Raw genomic sequence first — 22,600 nt, forward strand, 5'->3', positions numbered from 1 at the left:
CATCACTGAAGGCTTTAAAAAAAAGACTGGATAACCATTTGTCAGAAATGATATAGGGTCTCCTGCTTGAGCAGGGGTTGGATTAGAAGATCTCCCAGGTCCTTTCCAACTCTGTTATTCTATGTTCTAAACCAGTCAGAAATGCTCAAATTTACAAACAAGACACAGATCACTTGGATAATCCTTCCAGGGAAAGGGTTTTGATTACTTGCTACGTCTAGGAAGTAGAGAATGTTTTTGCCCTTCTTAAATTCAGTTTTCACTCCTCCATGGCGACTCTTGTATTTGTACCAAGCTGCCCCGTATAATTTTTAAAATACTACTTAGTTATGTCCAGGAGTTGCTATTGGTCCAGATCCAGGGAACTGAGTCTTTTATCAAATTTTTGGTTTGACTATGAATGCATTTAAGCTAGGGCCAGGTTTTAGAAAATACAGAATTCCCAGTTCAAAACATGAGTTTTGAAGAAAAAAAACACGAAGTAAATAGAGACCCAGAAAGGTAATTGGCAGACATTCTTCTAGATTACCGAGGAAGAAAACTCTACTGATTTCTGATGATTTCTTCTTTTCCCTTTTTCCACAAAGCCCCCGTTGAGTTTCACCACCTCATTATTCCTGAGATGTAGGTTAAATGTCTTCATACTCTGTTCAGCAATGCGCCAAAGACCATATGCCATTTTGGGGTCTTTTCCCTGATGCTGTAGCAAATTGATCCCTGATGCTTTTGCTGGAGCCTTCTAAATTCTTTTTACAACTTTAAGATGGTAAAACAGTCGTAGATAATCTGATACTAACAGAATTTCTAAAGGCCAAGTTGGATGGGGTGAGCTTTAGTCCTGGCATCCTGTTCACAAATTTGGATTCTTCCTTTGTGATTTCCCTTTGTGAATCTATTATGACATAGATTCATCATAATCCAAGCGTACAAAAAAGGGGGACGTGAAAGCACCCAACTAATTTCTAACATGTAGATTGGATAATACAGGGGAGGAAAATTGACTTACTCTTCATCGTATTATAGAAAATACATTACTCCATGAAGTTTTGTTTATGTTGCCTTTATTGACTTAAAGTTTATTGACCAGATCCCCTTTAGGAGAATTTTAACTGCTGTGGCCCCTCAGAGAAGCCTTAATATTGACAAAGTCATGACTGTATGATTGTATTAAATAAAAAGGCTTACCACTCCTGGATCTCCATTTTCTTCATGCAGTTTGCACAAAGTGCTTATCTTGTTCTTGCCATAGGCACAATTTTAAATGTTGTATTAATGTCAATATATTGCTGACATAAATTCTTGTGAAGGCAGTCCTTATTTTCCTTGACAGAGCATACATGTTTTGTGTAGTTTCAGTTCTTAATAAGATCTCTATGAATAAATATTTAACATTTTGTCTTACGTGTTCTAATCACAGCATTAATTTGACAGACCGAATAAATTATTTCCCTTTCACCAAGAAACAACATTTTTTTCTAAAGGAGGTTTTTGATCTGTTTAGTCAGACATTAACAGACAAAATATATACATGGATCATTAGTGCATATTTTTTGCGTTAATTTATTCACTCAATTTGGCTGCCACCAGCCTCAAACCTGCTTTAATGTATTGCATAATTACTTTCTGAAATTCTATCTTCCTGTATGCAAAGTTCCTTATAAGCCACTTGCATAAGCTTTTGCTGCCCCACCAATAGATTGCTGCTGTACTGGATGTGGTGTAATATAAAACACAATTTGCTGCAGGCCCAATACTTTATTTCTCTAAAGCACAAACTTCTTTCTCTCCTAAACTGGCCTCTCTGGGGACTAGAAGGGAAGATGTCGGTAGATATTTCAACGTTAAATTATCACTGCTTTTCCTAGCTAGATGTGAAATAAAAAGACAAGATATATATTTTCCAATTATAAATGGAAATAGACATTTAACATAATTAGATTTACTTTAGAGTAAACATATAGAATTTTACTATTTGTATGTTTCAGCAATGCAGTTCTTCTGTTTTACTTATAACGAAGTCCTATTTATTAATGCTTCTTCCCCATGTTATTTAAAAGTTCAATTTCTAGAATTTTCTACACTTGTTTATGTTGTGAACAATTTATCTGTGAAACTGATAGAATATTTTTCCCCCTAGTACTAATATAACTCTTTTTGCTGGAGTTGGCTACAAGTAAAATGCAGCCTAGGTTAAAAAAAAAGAATACAGGTAGTTCTCGACTTACAGTACAACAATTTATTCAGTGACCATTCAAAGTTACAACAGCACTGAAAAAAGTGACTTATGAACATTTTTCACACTTATCACTATTGCATCTTCATGGTCACGTGATCAAAATTCAGACACTGGCAACTGACTCATGATGGTTACAGTGTCCCAGGGCCATGTGATCACCTTTTGCAACCTTCTCACAAGCAAAGTCAATGGGGGAAGCCAGATTCATTTAACAACTGAGTTACTAACTTTACAACTCCAGGGGTTTACTCCACACATGTGGCAAGAAAGGTCATAAAATGAGGCAAAACTCACTTAACGAATGTCTCACTCAGCAACAGAAATTTTGGACTCAATTGTGCTGATAAGTCAGTGATTACCTTTACTCAACATAGGCAAGAGACAAGGGGACAGCACTGCCAAAGTTGTTCAAATACAAATGTAAGGCTATAACAAAATGTGGTTACAATGTTATTGTCAAGGCTGCTAACATTGAATGTTATTGCTTGACAAGAGATGAAGAAGTAGCCATTTCATATGTTAAACTTGTGTATTGCTTTAAGAGATTCAGTTTAAAGTTGGGAGGGGGGAAGAGGAGGATTGTACCTTCAAGGCCATCCCTAACTAAAGAAGATAAGACCTTGGCGGGTTTTCTAACGGAAGGGAAACTGATTCTTTAAATTAATTGGAGAATATGATTAATGGCAAAATTAGAAAGGTGGAGAATTGTGTTTTAATATATTGTGCAAGGGGGCAGAGATTTCAGATTCCAGCCTCCTTTGAGCAAGCATTTGCCAGTGTATTAGCTAATAAAGGACTTTTAAGGTAAACAATGCCTCGGAGCCACTTGAAAAGCCCATAGTCAGAAACTTGACAGTTATTTGCTGGTAGGAAGACTGAATCAAATGAGCTACAGTATGATCAAGGGCCAGAGGAGGATCTGCTACTACAATTCTGCCATTTTTGTGTTTCAGCTTTTTGCATCTGGATATTGCATATATAGCATAGTCTTCTTCATCTAAGGGGGACTTCTTAGCCAGAGCTATAACATCAGATCTAAAAACAAAGAGATGCAAATGAAAGCAGGAAGCAATAACAAAACATTATTAAATTTTACATCAGGGAAAAATAACATATTTTTTAAAAAAATATAATTGAAATGATTAGATAATTGATAATATTTTACAAATTCACCATAACTAATGAATAAATAACGGATGGGCATACTATAAAAAGATCTAGTGTTAAAGCAATTTAGGTCAGGGGTCCCCAACTTTTTGGGACCAGTTACGTGGAGAGAGGTTTTTCCACAGACAGGAAGGGGCGTGGTTTTGTGTGCTGCTTGCACCTGCGGATGGGGCTTTCTTTGTTTGTGCGGACCTGTTGCTGGCATGCCGCGGCCCAGTACTGGTCCAGGGACTGGGGACCCCTGATTTAGGTGATATGATTTTTTAAATAACCAATAAAACAGAACATAGTGTTGACTTTATGCAACCTTGGTAGGGGATATTCCATACTGTGTTCTCTGCCCTTGGAAAGGCTTTGTGATTTGTGCACATAGAGTGTTGCCAGTTTTGAAAACCAAACGATTAGTATATAAATGTGCACTTACATTTGCATTAAATGTATTTAATGAGATTATTTTTCAAATTTGCCTTGTTTTCAAAGGAAAGGCCATACTCTTTTTGGTATTCTAAATTATACTAAGACACCCGGGGGAAGTCGAAGACTTAGGTCTAATATCCTGGAACCTCTGATTGATGCTGATAGTATCAACACAAGATTGGATTCTGTTCAAGAGCTCCTTCAGGATGAGGAATGCTTTTTTGGTCTTCAGTCAGGTACACAAATTCTGCTTTGTAAAAGGAATAAAATAGTTTATAGTTAGATTGGTGCAGTGTACAGGTAGTCCTTGACTTATAACATTTCATTTAGTGACTGTTCGAAGTTACAACAGCAGTGCAAAAAGTGACTTATGACCGTTTTTCACACTTCTGACTGTTGCAGCATTCCCCCTAGTTACATGAACAAAATTCAAGCACTTGGCAACTGACTCTTATTTTTGACAGTTGCAATGTCCCAAGGTCATATTGATCACCCTTTATGACCTTCTGATATGTGAAGACAATGGGGAAACAAGATTCACGTTAACAACTGTGTTACTAATTTAGCAACTGTGGCAAGAAAGTAAAATGGGACAAAATTCACTTAACTTACTTAAATGGCAGAAATTTTGGTCTCAGTTGTGGTCGTACATTGAGGACTACTTGTATTGTATTTTAATTTTCAATTCTTCTGAATGTATTAGTTCATATCATTAATAAGTTAGTATTGTAAATGTTACCCAAATATAATAAGTTGACAAGTTTTATTATAGGACAGGCATTTTAAAAATTACTTTACCTGTGCTTAATTATAGTTTAGGAACAGCCAAGCAAGAGGCTCAGTATAAAAGACAATAAATGAAAAGGAGGTATTGGAGAATCTCAGAAAGGATTTTACAACCTTCTTGGACAATTGATTACATAAAAGAAAAGCAGTTACTGATTACACAGGAGCAATGAAAATTCCTTGCCATTTTCAATTGCCATTGGGTATCTAACAAACATTTTAATAGCACATATGAATAGATTCAACTTCTCTTTCTGAGCACAAACAAGTGCAGGAATTTAATCTATCTGACTAATTGTCATCCTAATTTCTAGTACCCCAGTTCATGTCCAAGTAAAATGTCTCCAATTAAAAGCATGAAATATATTTCTAAAAATTTAGACTGAGGAACAAGGGAGTGATAGCACTGTAGAAAAATATGGGAAATACTAGCTCTATCAGTTTGAATATCTAAATCCCAAATTCTCTGCTTCAGTTCAGCCAGAGTTTAATCAAAGCCAGGAGCAGAGAGTGATGACAAATAAGGGCTGCGATACACCAAATCATTGTTAATCTGTCTCCTTAGGGTAGATCTAAACCTATCTGGTGATGTGAGATTCACTCAAAGACTTCCATTAGCCAGAATTTATGTCAGCCAAATTGGACCATTATGTGCATGATCAAAAGGAATTATTTATATCTGTAAAAACTGTGTGTGGGGGGAAATAGCACAGTGACCCACATACAGAATTTAATTTTAATTTTTCTGATAAAATTAAATCTTTACCCAGGCTTTTGCAGTTAGTCTATTGAGAAAATAATTTTTGAACCTCAGAAGGTGAAACCGGAGGTCATTCAGAGAGAGATTCATCAACAAACTGGACATGGGCTTTGTTGCCTTGAGACATAGTAAATTACCAAGAAAGTATGCAGTCCAAGTCTGTTGAGATTTGTTATTATTTTCAGAGTTAACTCTGGCTGGAAGTTGAGAAACAAGACTTCAAAAGAAGAGAATTTGTATTGATCACAGCACACTGGATCCTTTAGTTTTTTCGAATTTGGGGGTTTTATTTTCCTTTAAAAACTTCTCATAGCCTTTTTAAAGGATGTTTCATGTTAGGGCATTTTATAAACTAGAATATAAAATGAATTTAAAGCGTTTTTATAAGCTAGAATTACATGTTGAGTCAAGATTTGGATCAATTGTTAAATTGATGTGAAGAAGATTGCTGAGTAGCCTGACTATGCTTCTGGACAAGGTTGATGATTCTTTGATAAGTAGAGATTACTTCATGGGAGTTGACTGACTGCACATGAATTGTTCCAGGAGAGTAGCTAATGGGGCAGCAAAAAATAGAAAAAAATCCCATAGACAGTCTACTAATCCAAATTTGTCTATTTCCTGTCCAAGGAGATGAATCATTGAATGGTCTTGAGTAGCTTGGTTCAATTAAATCAAAGGCAAAGACATCCATTATTTGTATGTATTATCAGGAATAAATTGGTTTGATCAACTTTTAAAGAATAAGCTGTAGCTATAGTTGTTTTTTTTTGTTAGTTAACTTCTGCAGTATGTTATATTTGTATATAAATTGTGTATCAGTATACAATTATATTTTCAAAATATAACTGGAAACATAATGCTGGAGAAAAAGGAGTTTAATAATACTTTTCTCCTCATTCAATACAGCTTGAAGATTGTCTAATTCTGGTAGAGTTGTCACTCTGATCAAATTTCAGACTTTGTTAAAATAAAAGATATCCACTAAAGAAGAATCTCCTATGTTGAGTCTTATCTGTTACAGATTTTTTTTAATATATGGTCTTAGAAATCTATCTCTTTTTTTGAATTACTCCCATATTATTGTAGTTTTCAACTAGATTCCTGCAATAATATAATATAAATATAATATAATATAAATAATATAAAGCCCTAAATGGCTTGGGTCCGGACTATCTAAGGGAACACCTGCTGCCGGCATCATCTTCCCATCGTCCTGTGCGCTCCCACAGGGAGGGCCTTCTCAGGGTACCGCCGGTTAATGAATGCCAGCGGGTTATTCCCAGGGGAAGGGCGTTCTCTGTGGGTGCGCCTACCCTATGGAACCAACTACCCACGGAGCTTAGGACTTCCCCCAACCTTCGCTCATTTCGCCGGGACCTGAAAACTTGGCTCTTTGAGTGTGGGGTTTTTAATTTAATTGGGTTTTAGATTTACTTTTGGGGCTTGAATTTAATTTAATTGTTTTAATTGATTTTAATTTTTTGTATTTCATGGTTTTAACTGCCCTGTAAACCGCCCTGAGTCCTACGGGAATAGGGCAGTATACAAATTCAATAAAATAAATAAATAAATAATTCCTATTGACAAACTTATGTTTTTTTAAACATATGATGAGTCTTGTGTATGAAAGTGTTAGACAATTAACAACAAAAATCTCCATAAAAATAATTACAACTAGAAAAGGGGAGAGGTAATGGGAGGAGTGGCGAAATAAAAGAGTAAACATACAGAACATTCATTGTCAAAACATCAGTATTATTACCAGTTGCAGGTTACAATTATAGATGACCAATTTAGTATGTATGTCTTATTTAAAAATATTTATTGGTTGGGGAACACACAGTAGATTGAAACTGAATATGGAAGAATTCCCTCTATTCATAACGTAGACTACATCTATTATCTACTGAATGCCCAAAGTTTGGTGAAACGTCTTCTAGTTCCTAACCCTAAATTCTTCATACTTTGTTATCTTTTGTAAATTCCTTCACTCCAGATTGGACTTTTCCCAAGTGCTTGTGTAGGAATTAGTTTCAACAACTGTGGGTGACCATCATATATTTTGATATCGTGATATGGATCTTAATGTAAATTTATCACTTGTCAGATAGTATAAACTCTTACTGTTAAAGAATATTCTTAGCCTCGAATGACTGTATTGTTATAGAGCAAATACAAGTTGTAGGGGTTGAGTCACAGCGCAGCAGAAATTTAAATTAAGATCCTGCCAAATTGAAGTAGAATTATAGTTGAGGAGAGATGATGGTGAAATGTTAAATTGCACGTACTGTAAAGAATGAACTGGTAATAGAAATTTTAGTATAGCTGCTGTTGGCAATGATTTCTTAATAATGCAGGATCCCAAGATGGCTGGTACAAGCAAAGCATCCAGAGATTTCCTAGAAATCAGGTGGCTTCAAACCTTGACTAAGTGTGATAGAATTTTAGGATTTAAGTGGCTGTGAAATGACTAGTGACAACCATTAGCGTGTATAAGGCAATCCATGCTAAGCATGGTAGATTTATTTAATTTAATTTAATTTTATTTTATTAGATTTATATACCGCCCTTTCCTGAAGGACTCAGGGCGGTTTACAGGGTATTTTAAAATCACACCAATACAAAATACAAAAGTTAAAAAACAATTAAAAAGATTAAATTATCCCTGAAAATAAAAGCCCCAGTTAAAAATTCTCAGCCTGGGCCGGAGAGCTCAAAGAGCCAAGTCTTCAGGTCCCGGCGGAATGAACGCAGGTCGGGGGCAGTCCTAAGCTCCATGGGCAGCTGGTTCCAGAGGGCAGGTGCACCCACTGAGAAGGCCCTCCCCCTGGGTGTTATCCACCGGCAATCTTTTACCGGCAGCACCCTGAGAAGACCCTCCCTGTGGGAGCGCACTGAACGAAGGGAACTTGATGCTGGAAGCAGGTGTTCCCTCAAATATCCCGGACCCATGCCATTTATGGCTTTATAGGTCATCACCAGCATCTTGAATCTCACCCGGAGGGCAACCGGGAGCCAATGCAGCTCGCGGAGTAGAGGTGTTACATGGGAGTATCGGGAAACCCCCATCACAACTCGCGCAGCCGCATTCTGCACCAGCTGAAGCCTCCGGGTGGACCTCAAGGGCAGCCCCATGTAGAGAGTGTAGATTAGATGCAGGCATGTCAAACTTGTGATGTCATGTGACGTGCGACGTATTGTGACTTTTTTCCCATTGCCGGGAATGGTGTGGGCATAGTTTCATCATGACTCATCCGGCCTGCGGGCCAGCAGGTTGACATGCCTGGATTAAAGGGTGGAAGATTAGGTGCAGAAGACAGCAATAGCACCTAAACAATCACCTCACAATGTATCTTATGTCCATTTTCTTGCTTGCCATTATTCTCTAACCCAACACCATGTTTATAAGATATAGTTATTTCATGTAAAAGGAAAAGGGAATAGAGGCAGATAATTTTAAATTCCAGCAAATATAGCATAATTTCCACATTTAGAGGAAATAGGCCTCCTTCTCAGTATTGATTATGATATCATAAATCTAATTTATATCCTTTTAATAAAAACATGAAACTTGAAATAACATATCTTGAAATCAAAACATTTTGAATTTGAATAATTTTGTACATGTGTAAAAATAAACCCTAGAATTTAAGTTTAACTGGTTTGTGGATCAAACTAAAAATTTTGTTTGATTTCCCCCCCCCCCCCCCCAGTTATAGCAAGATTTTTGGACACTGAACAATTACTTTCAGTTTTAGTACAAATTCCAAAGCAGGATACGGTACGTTTATAAATATTTTTATGGAATAGATTATAAATATCTATGGATTATCTCTATTGCTTGTCTATTTTAGAGAATTCTGTTCTCATAGAGAATATGAATCAAAACCATTTTCTAAAAAGATTTTTAAATATGAATACACTGCTATACATATATGGAGAGATAGTATTTTTATCCTTTGCGTTGTACTAGAAATCATGAGTTTTCTGTATTTTAATTTATTTATAAACAAATTTAGCTTGACAGATATTGATATTGCTATTTTCTAATAATGCACAATAGAATTTATAGTTATTTGCTTCATATATGATTTAGTTTTATTTACATAAAATTAAACTTTTTAAGATTTTTTGTTTGTTCTTTATAGGTAATCAAATAGTTAATGATTTAGTATTATACTAGTTGACTGTAAAATTCTCTATGAATAATTAGTAGGATTTTTTTCCTTCCCCTTATTTCCTTACCATTTTTCTTCAAACCTTGAAAGTATGAGATTACCCAATGTTAATAGCAGATTAATTAATCAAGTTAATACTTGAAAGTATGAGATTACCTACTGTTAATACTAGAGGTTAATACTAGAAGGGCACACTGTGGTATAACACTGCCAAACTAAAGGCTCTAAGAACAAACAGTTTATTGGATAAAGGAGATATCGTTTAAGGTATATTTCTAATATGCCAAGTCTGGTTATCATGCTTACAAAGAAAATAGTAATGTCAGTTAACACAAATAACGATGATAGCAAACGGTATCTAGGCTATTTTATACTGTACCAACAATAATATGATATATTTTTAAAATAGGTTAATTCATCTGAATCAAAAATAACCAATTTAATTTACCTGAAGCATACTTTGGAACTTGTGGAGCCTTTGAAGGTATCATATCCTAAAATACTATGTAATGCCAATTATGGTTATCATTTCATTTAATTCTCAAATGAAGGAATTTATACTCTTATTAAATCAGGATTTTTCACTCTTTCCTATCATGTGACTTTACCAATGGGAGGGATTGCTTTTCTCCTGTTTAAAATATTATCATACTACCCAGAATGTGATACAGCTAAGCTAAACAGTAGATAAGGGATACACTAGGATACCACCTGATCCTTAAATGTGACAAATGTCTATATACTTAAATATATCCCAGTACATAGTCACACACGGTCTCTCAGATTGTCCAATCCCCTTTATTTAGCTGCTGGACTGTCTACTCACCACTATCTAATAACCATGTATGTGCATAAAAGAAGGCAGATAAAGATAGGTGGAAGGAAATTCAAACTGAGCATGGTTATCTAGACCAGAGGTCCCCAATCTTTTGGGCACTAGGGACCAGTTACATGGAGAAAGTTTTTTCTGCGTACTGGAGGGGGTGTGGTTTTGTGTGCTGCCTGCATCCCACATATGGGACTTTCCTTGTTTGTGTGGGCCGGTTGCTGGCATGCCGTGGATTGGTACTGGTCCACGGACTGAGTGTTGGGGACCCCTGGGGACCTTGGCAACTTTAAGACTTGTGGACTTCAACTCTTGGAGTTGAAGTCCACAAGTCTTAAAGTTGCCAAGGTTGAAGACCCCAGGTCTAGAACATACCATGGAATCTACCTACTCTCTTGGAGTGAAAATGCATTTTCATTACCAATGTATCTTTTCCAAGCTGTCAAACTGAACTCTTTTAGATGGCAAGAAGGCTGTTTTCCTTTAAATGATCATACAGAGAAATCTTACGATGCTTCAAAAGCATTTGACAGATAATATTGTTCATATGTTTTCCTTAGAAGCTGAGAGGAAGTGGCCTGGCTGTATATAGAAAATCTCTGATTGAGATTCTCTAACCTTTAGAACCAATCTGTTCTATAACCTTTATGCTTGATTCTTGTCATTCATGCTTACTTGAAAGTTCATACCTGGGGAAAATATTATCAGGTAAATAATTAAAGGAAAGGAATAGTCACTTCACAACTGCTGTAGTCCTGATCACTCTTCCGGAATATCTTTGCCAGAAGAACACCAGATGTGGGATCTTTTGATTATACTTTTAATTGCTCATGCAAAAATATATCCTTAGCCAATTAACCATGAACTAATAACATATAGATAGAGCTACTGTAGTCGTTTGATAGTTTGCTCCTATGAGAATTTATAGAACTGATTTTAACCTTTAAAACTCGAAATAGGTTTGGATCCACTATCATTGTGTGTATATACCTATCGGGCAATTAATACATCTATTAAACTATGATATATATCAAAACTATCTTTTAGAGTACTTGCTTAGAGGGCCTCCATGTTCTGAAATAAACTGGATAGTTACAACTATCAATACTTATGAGTCAGGATGCCTTTTCATGACATTCACTTCTTCTGCCTGTTTACCAGGAATCAGTGTTATTTTTATCATTTTAACACATGAAAGATTTTAAATATAATTTCATTAGGATAAACTAAATAACAAACTGAAGGTATGACTGACACAACAGTAATGCAAACAGGAATAATCTAACTAATAATAGCTAATAATATGATAATTTACAAAGAAAAAAGAGGGAGAGTTCTGGAAAATTCAGAAAAATTGACATATTGCTCAGAAGTCTTCTTCCTTCCCCGTTTATAAAAAAAAAGCTCTTCTAAACAAAAATTGACAGAAGACAAACGCCAGTTGTTTTCTGCACATCAGGTGCAGATTTTGCCTCTGACATTTGTATGATTATTTTGTTTGTCAGCTCCTGAGCCCGTCTTGATAAATTTAAAATACCAATACAGTTGGTGGTATATTTTATGAGGTAGCTAAAAATATATGCATCTTTAATATCATTTTACTAATTCAGTTGACATCTACCTTATATAAAAAAATACTAGGTTAAATCTAAATCATATGTGTTAATGTTCTAACACTTGAGTTGCATTTCCAATAACAGGAAGATTTTAAGCAATTAAATACTGTTTTCTTTGACATATTATTAATTTACAGATATATTTTCTTCAATATATATTATAGTGATACAAAAATATTAGTAATGTTTTGGTTTAGATAATCATTTTTGTAGTTAAATTGGCATGAATCAATTTAAAAAGTGAGCACTTTTTAAATTACTTGATTGATACTATTTGAAGCCAATTCTTTTGTGCATACATTTATTGTACTGTAATTTTTTATTTACTTATATTTTAAATAATTTTAAAAAATAAAGTTATATTTTTTTCCATCCAAACCTTAGTAAAGTAAGATAGCAGTCCATTAACATTCCTCTACTCTTGTTCATATAGATTTTCATTTTATTTAAACAGGAAGCCTTAAAAAGCTATAAGACTCCATTGTTAAAAGCTTATCATAGCTCTTTGGAAGATAGCAGGTACTATATTATAAATACAGTTTTGTCATGTCATGTCAAGATAGAGAGTAGTATTTAGATTTAAGTAAGTCATTATTAACTTGTTTTAAACATATCTATCACAATTAAAATGTAACTAACTAAAGAATCCTGACAGAAATAGTATTGTTTGAAGATAGTTTTTCAGATAATAATGAAAAATAAATATTGCATTAGGGAATTCAACATATATGAACATAGTGAAATTATAAAAATAAATCATCTGAGTTGAGATAAAAATCTTTTTAGGTAGTTACTACATTTGTAAAATATAACAGTCATTTCCACAATTGTGTATAATTTCTCTAGGTTTGGGATCATTCTTGACAAGATTAAAACTGTTATCAATGATGATACAAGATACACAAAAGGATGTTTGAATATGAGAACTCAAAAGTGCTATGCGGTGAAACCTAATATTAATGAATTTCTTGATATAGCAAGAAGAACTTACACTGAAATTGTGGATGATATAGCTGGTATGGGAAGACAATTTAGAATAATAATTTACTAGAATATATTTATTTGTTTGTTTATTATTAAATCTACTTGCCACATCTCAACATGGGGCTGGCTTACAACAATGGAACATAAAATTATAAAACATGTAAATATAACAATGAAACAATAAAAATAAATAATGAAAGCACAGCAATATATACTCTTTAATAACATTTACAATATAGTGCAGAGTGCATTCAGATATATGTTCCATACAGTTCAGTAATATTTACAAATAAATATATGTAGGTATATTTAAGAAAATGCAGTCTTAAATTTTATGTCAAATAAGAACATTGTTTTAAAAATTCTGAAATGTTACTCACATTGGGCAACATCTCCTAGAATATTTTTTATTTTTATTTACTCAAGGTTAATGTAATCATTTTAATTGTTTTTAATTTTTGTAATTGTATTGTTTTTAAAAAAAACCTTGTGAACCGCCCTGAGTCCTACGGGAGAAGGGCGGTATATAAGTTTAATAAATAATAATAATAATATTCTTCTGCTATGACTATTTTGAAATAAATGGGAATTGTGTCATTTGTTAGCCAGTTGACAAATGAAAAAACTGGTATTAGAAAGAAGCAAGTACAGAGTAGGTCAGAGTTCCCCAACCTTTCTGGCTTTGTGGACCAGCAGGGGGGAGAGGGGATGATTCCTCATGAATGGCTGGCAAGTGTGCACATGCAGCTCCATTTGCATGAGCGGCGGTCATAGCACCTGCCGCTTGCACAAATGGAGTGTGCGTGCACATGCTCACCTGCTGCTCACACAAGTAGAGATGTGCATGTACATGCTTGCCTCCCGCTTCCGCAGCCCAGTTCCAACTGGCTCACAGCCCAGGGGTTGGGGACCACTGGAGTAGGTGATAGGTAGGCATATATTAGAATAGAATAGGAAGGAGAGTTACATGTGAAATAAATTTATGTATCATGACATAGCTAGTGTATGGAACACGGATCTCTACTTGTGGTCATATTGTATGGGTCCTTCCTTCCTTCCTTCCTTCCTTCCTTCCTTCCTTCCTTCCTTCCTTCCTTCCTTCCTTCCTTCCTTCCTTCCTTCCTTCCTTCCTTCCTTCCTGTATTTTGAATTTATTTGTGTGAAAGGGTTGTCATATGAATTTGCCTTATGTGGAGAACAAAGTACAAAACACTGTTTAGACTTTTCAGGATTTAACATTTTTTAAGAAGTAAGCTGTTTACTGGTTGTGGAATTCTAAAGAGGAATAACTTATGATTTTTTTTCTTGAATCACATTTATTAATTGCCCCAGGGATAGTTCTGAAATTTCAGATGAAAGAAGTTATGTCCTTATTGCTAATTTTTAAAATTACTTTACACTCATTTGTATAGTGACACAATACTAACACAATACCATTTTGCTATTTTTTTAAAGATTAAATTATTTTCTGTCTTACTGATATATAAAAATGTCAAGATTTTTACCATACTGATTAATTTTAGTGCTCAAACAGTGTGGTTGACTGTCATAACCAAAATATTTATACCTTGCAATTAAGGAATGATAACACAACTCGCAGAAAAATATAACCTTCCTTTGAAAACCAGCTTTAGTTCAGCGCGAGGATTTTTTATCCAGATGAGTGCTGATTGTGCAGCAATACACAGTGGTCAGCTTCCTTCAGAATTTACCAAGGTTTGAAAATGTTGGATTTCAAATCTATTATTTTATTTTTATTTATTTGATTTTCATCCTGTGTTTAGTAGTTTATAAGTAATTCAAGACAGCAGATATACATAATTATCATTCTTCCTCCTTTTATTGCCACAACAACCCTATGAGCTGGGTTGGCTGAGAGAGTGACTGGCCCAAACTCACCCAGCTGGTTTTTATGCCTACGGCATGAAAATTATAATTAACTAATGTACTTTTTCACTAAAGAATACTGCTGATTTTAATAAAAATAATAAAATCTATAATACAGTGCATTGTATTTTTGTTTTATTATTGCCATAACCAGAGTAATTTGTGTAGACTGAATTTCCTTTGTAGTCTGTTTTCAGTATTGTGTAATGTTGTAGCACAGTTTAATAGAGGATACTGACTGAATATTGCTGCCTTTGTATAACAGGACAGGGATAAAAAAATATTATGTTATTTATTATGTCATGGGCTCTGATGAGCAGGAATGAAGACACGCAGTTGAGTACAGAGAAACTCATTCTTTATTTAAGCTGAAACTGTACTGAGGATTTGGAGTCACCCTGCCACAATATATAGCCAGACCCTCTGGTAGCAACCAATCGGATTGAACCCATGTTTGCCGCCCAAAGTTGACCAATTGCAGGACCGGAGACGTCCTGTCTGGGTTGCTGGAGAACCGTTAGTTCTCCAGCAACGCACGTGGTGATATTCCAAAAGCCCAGTACATAACATCATTTATCACTAGTTATCTGTTAATAATAAACAGTGTTACCATCATAATTTACTAATGTTTTAATTTTGTGACCTTGCTCTGTTACTGATATAATTACCAGTAGCTGAAAGTTTTTTAAAAAAAGACATTTTAGCATAGACTTTACAGGTAATTTTTGATTGATCTTCTGGAATTAGGAATATGACTACTTAGTATATTTAATATATTTTAATGTTCAGTTTGAACATTTTCCACAGATTACTAAAATGAAAAATGTATATAGTTTTACTTCACCTGATTTAATGAAAATGAATGAAAGATGCCAGGAATCCTTGAGAGAAATCTATCACATGACTTACTTGTAAGTAAGAATTATATTGGTTATTCTAAGTAGAATCTTGATTGTGTTTTGTATGGCCTTCCCAAAAAAGAATATTTTTATTTATTTATGTTTTGCATTTTTGGACTGGTCATTTCCCTGAAAGAGCGGCTCTGCTCTCTTTTATTTTTATTTATTTTTATTTTATTAAATTTATATACCGCCCTATTCCCGGAGGACTCAGGGCAGTGTACAGGGAGGATTAAAACAAACATACAAAAATTAAAATCAGCAACCTCCATCAAAGAAATCAAACATTACTGAAAACTTAGAATTTTGAAGGCAAGAAGTCTCTTAAAGTCACTTTGTGTCACTGGTCTTGTGGCAAGCTGTTTAACAGACACACAAGTGATTTATATTTTATATATCATTTATTATATGCTTGTGTGCAAGTGGATGTGTATGTGTTTAACACAAACCAGAAGCAGTAAAAAATAGAGGTTTTGTAAATTTAGTTTTCCCTTTTTGAATGAAACATTTTCTTTGATAATTATAATTAGGTCAATTCTTAGTGTACTAAATGAAGAGTGCATGTGCAACTGAACTTTTTGTTCACCATGAACTTTTAAATTCACCTCTGGCATTAGCTAAAAACAACTGGAACAGGTTTGATCCATTTTCAAAGAATATGTATGTGTAACTAGGTAAGCTTATATGGCTGATGACATGACCAGACTAGTGAGCATACCTAATGAGGTAATTAAAGAATGTATGACACAGTTAGTGGTATAGTTAAGGGACAAGACAACTGAAGGCATAAAAGAGAAGTTATTTGCTAAGCTTTTTATTTTTCTGTCCTCCATTTTGTAAGAAGGTGATTAGAGCTTGATTAAGTAAATCCATCTGCAGACTAATTCTCCTGAGTTGTATTCTATTCTGCTCATGAAAGAGCTAAAAAAAGCTAAAATCAACCATTTCACTGTGGAGCTAGAAGTATCTCAATTCGAGTCATAAACTGACTCACCAAGGATATTTCAGAAAAGAGGCTGCATGTAGGTTTATTATCTAGAACAACCTTGGCTCTTTTATGACTTGTGGACTTCAACTCCCAGAATTCCTGAGCCAGCATGGCTCAACATAGAAACCTCTCCCTTTTCCCTCAGCATGGCTGGCTCAGGAATTCTGGGAGTTGAAGTCCACGAGTCATAAAAGAACCAGGTATTGCCTACCCCTGGTGTAGAATGTTTCCAAAGACACTACAAGCAAAGTTTAAAGACAGTAGCCTCAGTGTGAGCCCTTGAGCGACTAATATTCTGTGGCATATAATCAGGCTTAATAGTTATTAATTATGCCATTTGCCTTTGAATTTGTCTAATCTGTCTATCTAATAAAGCCATTGAAAATATTATTTATCAATACATTTTGCAGCAATTGATTTCTATAAATTAATTATGCATTATATGAAGAAACATAAAAACATCCTTATGTTCTACATCAAATGCTAATAAATTTTATAGAGTAACTGTATGAGAGTTTCATAAAATTAAAAATTGCACTGTTTTTAATACCCTTCATATATGGGCATTTTCTTTATTCTTTTAAAATTCAAAAGACCTCATGGATCTTTCCTCACAGAAAAGTGTCTTTAACCTTTAAAGCTGCTGTATTTTTAAATGGGTAAATTTTATTTAAAATCCCACTAAAGAACCAAGCTAAAATACTAGTTTATATGAAGTCAAATTGTAGTAGCAGATTTATTTTAGCTCATTTATTATTAGACTCACACCCAAAATATTTCTCTTTGAATATTGATGCCTCCCAAATTGTTGGTTTCATTGAACTAACTTAATATCAAGATTCCAGTCATTCAAAGTTCTTCTAGAACCCTAAGTTTTTAAAATGTGCTTTCTCAAAAAATGACAGGAACCTCTTGAGAGTCAACACTGAACCTGTTAATCATAAAATGTATCATCTCGTATTACAATAGTCACTTAAGTCATTTCTTTAAAACAGGGCAATCGGTAGATGAGTATGTTTCTCTTAAATTAGAAATATACATTAACAAACACATATCTGGGCCAAGCATTCCTAAAGCAAAGCATTTTTCAGTGACTGCTACCTCAGAAATTTAAAAGTCCTGCTTTTGACATGCACCACGACTGGATTCATTTTTTGCCGCTTAAAATGGAGATAAGTAAATTCAGAGATTTGGATCCTGAAGATCCAAAATGTGTTTTGATCGGCCTATGTCAGGTTTCTAATATTTCCACTTTTTCCCCTTTCAGAAAAAAAGAATGTTAAGGTTAGGGCCTTCTTTATGATTTCAGACTATATTCTTTGGCACATTAACCCATGAACCTTAATGCATTTTGCATCTCAGATTTTTGAATCTGAAAATCTCTGATAATGAAGTGTATTTTCATAAGATAACCAAACAAACCCCTTTTATACTAGTTTATTTCTAATATTTGTAAAATGTTTCCAGCTCTAATTGTTATTCAGTTCTGATAATGTATGATGTAATAATGTAGTTATTTTGTGTCACATAAAGTCTATTAACAATTTTCTTTAAATATGTATTTTTTTCAGTTATGTAAAGGAAATTTTTTTAGAAAATAGTGGTACATTTAGTAATAGTGTAAATTACCTTGAATAGTAAAATAAACTGTACCTATCCTTGTTTACAGGATAGTGTGCAAACTATTGAGTGAAATCTATGAGCATATCCATTGCTTGTACAAACTCTCTGACACTGTTTCTATGCTAGATATGTTGCAGTCATTTGCCCATGCTTGCACACTGTCTGACTATGGTAAGTAATTATGTTTCTTAAAACAACTCCTGCTGAAACGTATACCACTTTTTTTTAACCATATGTACAAAATAATTAACTACAGGTAGTTCTTGTTTAGTAACTGCCTTGCTTAGTGACAGTGCACAGTTACAATGGCGGTAAAGCTGTAAAGTTATTTTTAAGATCAATCCTCACATTTATGGCCCTATAAAACAAAGAAAAGCTGAAGTGAGATCATAAGCACAGTTGCAGTTTCCTAGTGGCAATCACTATGCTTAACAATCAAGTTGCTGGTCCCTATCATGGTTGCTAAATGAGGACTACTTGTAGTAAGACCTAACATAATGCAAAGGAATACTTCAGTAAGGTTAAAAATACTAAACAATAGCATCGGCAATAATTTAACAGCCTCATTCAAAGATTGCATTAAGATGTATTTTACAGTGCTGTCCTATTATGACAGCCCATACCTTAGCTATAGTGATTTTTTGGCACACATTAATATTTGGGTAAAATGCTATTGTTCTTTTATAATAAAGTTAAAGATAGAATATATACTATTTGAAAACCCTTTTGGCAGGATCTTATTAATAGTGTTGATAAAGGTTGGGGTGTAAACATGTTGCCCTCCAGCTATTCCAGAATCCTGACATTCGAAGTCTCTTGGAATATTGTATCTCAAAAGACACATATTTTAAAAACAGCAATTTCCAATTACTTTACTTTCTGCCATTGCTTCTGATTTCTAAAATAAATATGCAACTGGCATGTTAGACTTATTGAATTAAGATATAAACTGGAAGATTTTGCATGTATGTTAAGTTTCACTTTTGTTTAATTTATGCTGGCAGCAGTGGCACTCCTAACATATTTGATATCTGGACTGGATCATTTTTAACAGCCCCTTCCTTTATTGCTGAGAGCCATTTTGGTGTACTAGCTAAGGTTTCAGACTAAAAACCAGGAGACTATAAATTCTAACCCTACCTTTGCTACAAAGCCTCCAGGGTGATCTTGGACCAGCCTCTTCTCTCAGTCTTATGGAAAAGAAACTGGCAAGCCATTTCTGAAAAATGCTGCCAGGAAAACTGCAGGGAGCAGTTGCCAGTTGTGACTTGAAAGCACTTTTTTCCCCCCTTCATCACTGCTGTACTGCCACCGACTGCCAAACAGCAGATTGTCATGAAGGCAGTAACAACTCCACACCTACTGTTAGCCTCCTTATGTTTCAAACAGCATTCCCTTTATTCCCTGCATCCAGAGTGGACCACACACACACACCTAGCCCTCCTTGTCACACCACTGGCTGGAAGGGCTGTACAGTTTTATGAGAATAAGCTTTAATGAAATTTGGAACTTATTTACTTATACGTAGGATTGCATTATTTCTCAGTTTTTACGTGTTCTGCAAATAGTAATATAAAAATTTAGAAATAATGCAGTCCTACACATTGTATGCATTACATAACACATACATTTCTGGATGGTTCATAAACCAAAGTACAACCAGCTTATGTTACAATATACTTGTCAATAACAAATGAATATTAAAATATTTTATTATTTTTCTTCCTTTTAGTACGTCCTGAGTTTACAGATACATTAGCAATAAAGCAAGGATGGCATCCAGTTCTTGAAAAAGTACATTTTGAAAAACCTGTTCCCAATGATACCTATATCACAGAAGGAAGTAATTTTATAATAATTACAGGACCAAATATGAGTGGAAAATCAACCTACTTAAAACAGATAGCCCTTTCTCAGATTATGGCACAAATAGGTAAACATTAACTTTTCTGAATTGTGTGTGTGTGTGTGTATACATGTGATGGCATGTGAAAACTGCCATTATATTGGGGATACTGCCATTGTAATTATATTGGGGATACTGCAAAATGCCTGAGGACCAGGGTACATGAACATGAGCTCACCATCAAAAGACAAGAACAACACTCACAGGTGTGGGCACACATGGCCACACACAATCACACCTTCAATCTGGCGGGGGCTGAGGCGATCACCTGTGATAACACCAAGGGCGGACGATTATTCAAGGAAGCTTGGTTTTCTGACCACTCCTCGATCAATCGGCATATTGATCTCCCCCCTGTGTATCAAGCCCTCAGGAGTTGGGAAGAGGAGCAGCGCGCATGACGCGAATGCAGACAATGCGAGCAGAGTGGTGGCGCACTCTATGAGTGGAGCGCAGAAATGCTGATGATATAAATGCAGTCTCCCCACTCCAATGATTTCATCCTGACGACGTTGGTAGTTAGCCAATGAAAGCTTGATTTTTAATAAACCGTTTTAATTTTCTACCTTATCCCAGTGTTCAGATTTCTTGTTCTGATTTAAATATGCCTGGGATTCGTATTTTTAGTTTGATTAAGGAGTGTGTGTGTGTGTGTGTGTGTGTGTGTGTGTATGTATGTATGTATATATATATATATATATATATATATATATATATATATATATATATATATATATATATATATATATATATATATATATATGTTAAATGCTTGTTAACTATTTAGATTACCTTGCTAGGCCCCAAACATGGGACAAATCTTTATTTCCTGTTTCAGCCTAACCGAAGGCCATTGACAGGCAGTAGTCACAACAGTGACAGCTCATATTTGTGTAATTTTTTTTTTAGATTGCTAACAAAGAATTAAAGGGAGACTGATATGCATTTCAAACTTATTTGTTTTCATCAGTCAGCCAGCCATACCCGAATCTCAGAAGGGTATGGCTGACTGATGAAAACAAATAAGTTTGAAATGCATATCAGTCTCCCTTTAATTCTTTGTTAGCAATCTAAAAAAAATTACACACACACACACACACACACACACACACACACACACACACACATATATATATATATATATATATATATATATATAAATTATGATTTACAAGTAAAAGGATATCATAGTGTATAAAAATTATGTACATTTTTTTTTACTTTTTCACAAATTTGACAAAGCTAAAGTTAGTTCTAATGCAGTAAATCTATGAACATCTGGCATCCACCAAGAGCCTTGGTGGAGCAGTGGGCTAATGCCTCCTTAAGTAACACCAGCTGCCTGCAATTAGTGCAGGTTCGCATCCCACCAGGCTCAAGGTTGACTCAGCCTTCCATCCTTCCGAGGTAGGTAAAATGAGGACCCAGATTGTTGGGGGCAATAAGCTGACTTTGTAATAATGCCGCTGGGGTGTGTGTGAAAACCCTAATAAGCAGGCATATGCATAGAATGAAGGCTACTGCTAAGCTTGTAAGCCGCCTTGAGTCTTCGGAGAAGGGCGGGATATAAATGCAATTAAAATTAAAAAAAATTGTTTTGTTTCTTTCTTTAATCTGCAGGTTCTTTTGTCCCAGCAGAATATTCTTCTTTTAGGATTGCTGAACAAATATTTACCAGAATAGGTATGGATGATGATATAGAAACAAATTCATCAACATTCATGAAAGAAATGAAAGAGGTATTCATTTAATTGAGTTAGAGATTTTTAGCTAATAAATGGCCTTGATTCAGATTTAATTGATTCATAGGTTATATTCATAAACAGACGTTAGATGCAGTTATTAGATCAAAATGATACTATGTGTGTCATGATGTCACCATATAAATGAGGCAAATGTCATGTCTGTGTCTTTTTTGCTTCATAGGATACAAAACAATGAATGAAGGCAAATATACAGTATGTGTCTTAGGATAATGTTGCAGGATCCAATCTGGATTGGTCATAGCACACACTCTGCTGGGGAAAAGTTCCCTGAAGATGGGCTCAGAAGACAAAACCTCTGTTCCCAGTGACTGACCCAGATTGGATCCTGCAACACAAAACAATGCAAATATCTTCTAACAGTATTTATTACTGTTGTTATTTTTTGCTTTATTATTTTAATGGGTTCTAATGTTTGTAAGCCACCCAGAGTCATCTCTGGACAGGATGAGTGGCACATAAATTAAACAAACAAATAAATTGGTGTAAGAATTACACATTTGTATTGTTTTGTGTCCTACTGATGTAGTGACATGTTGACATAGACAGCTTTATGGCCAA

The 22,600-nt window shown here is 34.7% G+C and overlaps 1 protein-coding gene across 1 annotated transcript in view; it reads left to right on the forward strand.

The window, feature by feature from the left end:
- The window catches only part of MSH4 (mutS homolog 4), a gene marked incomplete at its 5' end in the record, with an annotated part of 61,081 nt that overhangs the window by 30,014 nt on the left and 8,467 nt on the right, over window positions 1-22,600 (forward strand). The window contains 10 exons of the mRNA XM_081323566.1: window positions 3,884-4,056; window positions 9,083-9,150; window positions 9,957-10,031; window positions 12,444-12,508; window positions 12,836-13,005; window positions 14,553-14,689; window positions 15,668-15,771; window positions 18,417-18,541; window positions 20,103-20,303; window positions 21,897-22,015. Of these exons, the coding sequence (XP_081179692.1) occupies window positions 3,884-4,056; window positions 9,083-9,150; window positions 9,957-10,031; window positions 12,444-12,508; window positions 12,836-13,005; window positions 14,553-14,689; window positions 15,668-15,771; window positions 18,417-18,541; window positions 20,103-20,303; window positions 21,897-22,015 (1,237 nt within the window). The remainder of the gene's footprint in view (window positions 1-3,883; window positions 4,057-9,082; window positions 9,151-9,956; window positions 10,032-12,443; window positions 12,509-12,835; window positions 13,006-14,552; window positions 14,690-15,667; window positions 15,772-18,416; window positions 18,542-20,102; window positions 20,304-21,896; window positions 22,016-22,600) is intronic.

The sequence above is a fragment of the Vipera berus genome, assembly GCF_964194415.1.
Source record: "Vipera berus genome assembly, chromosome: 3".
NCBI lineage: Eukaryota > Metazoa > Chordata > Lepidosauria > Squamata > Viperidae > Vipera > Vipera berus.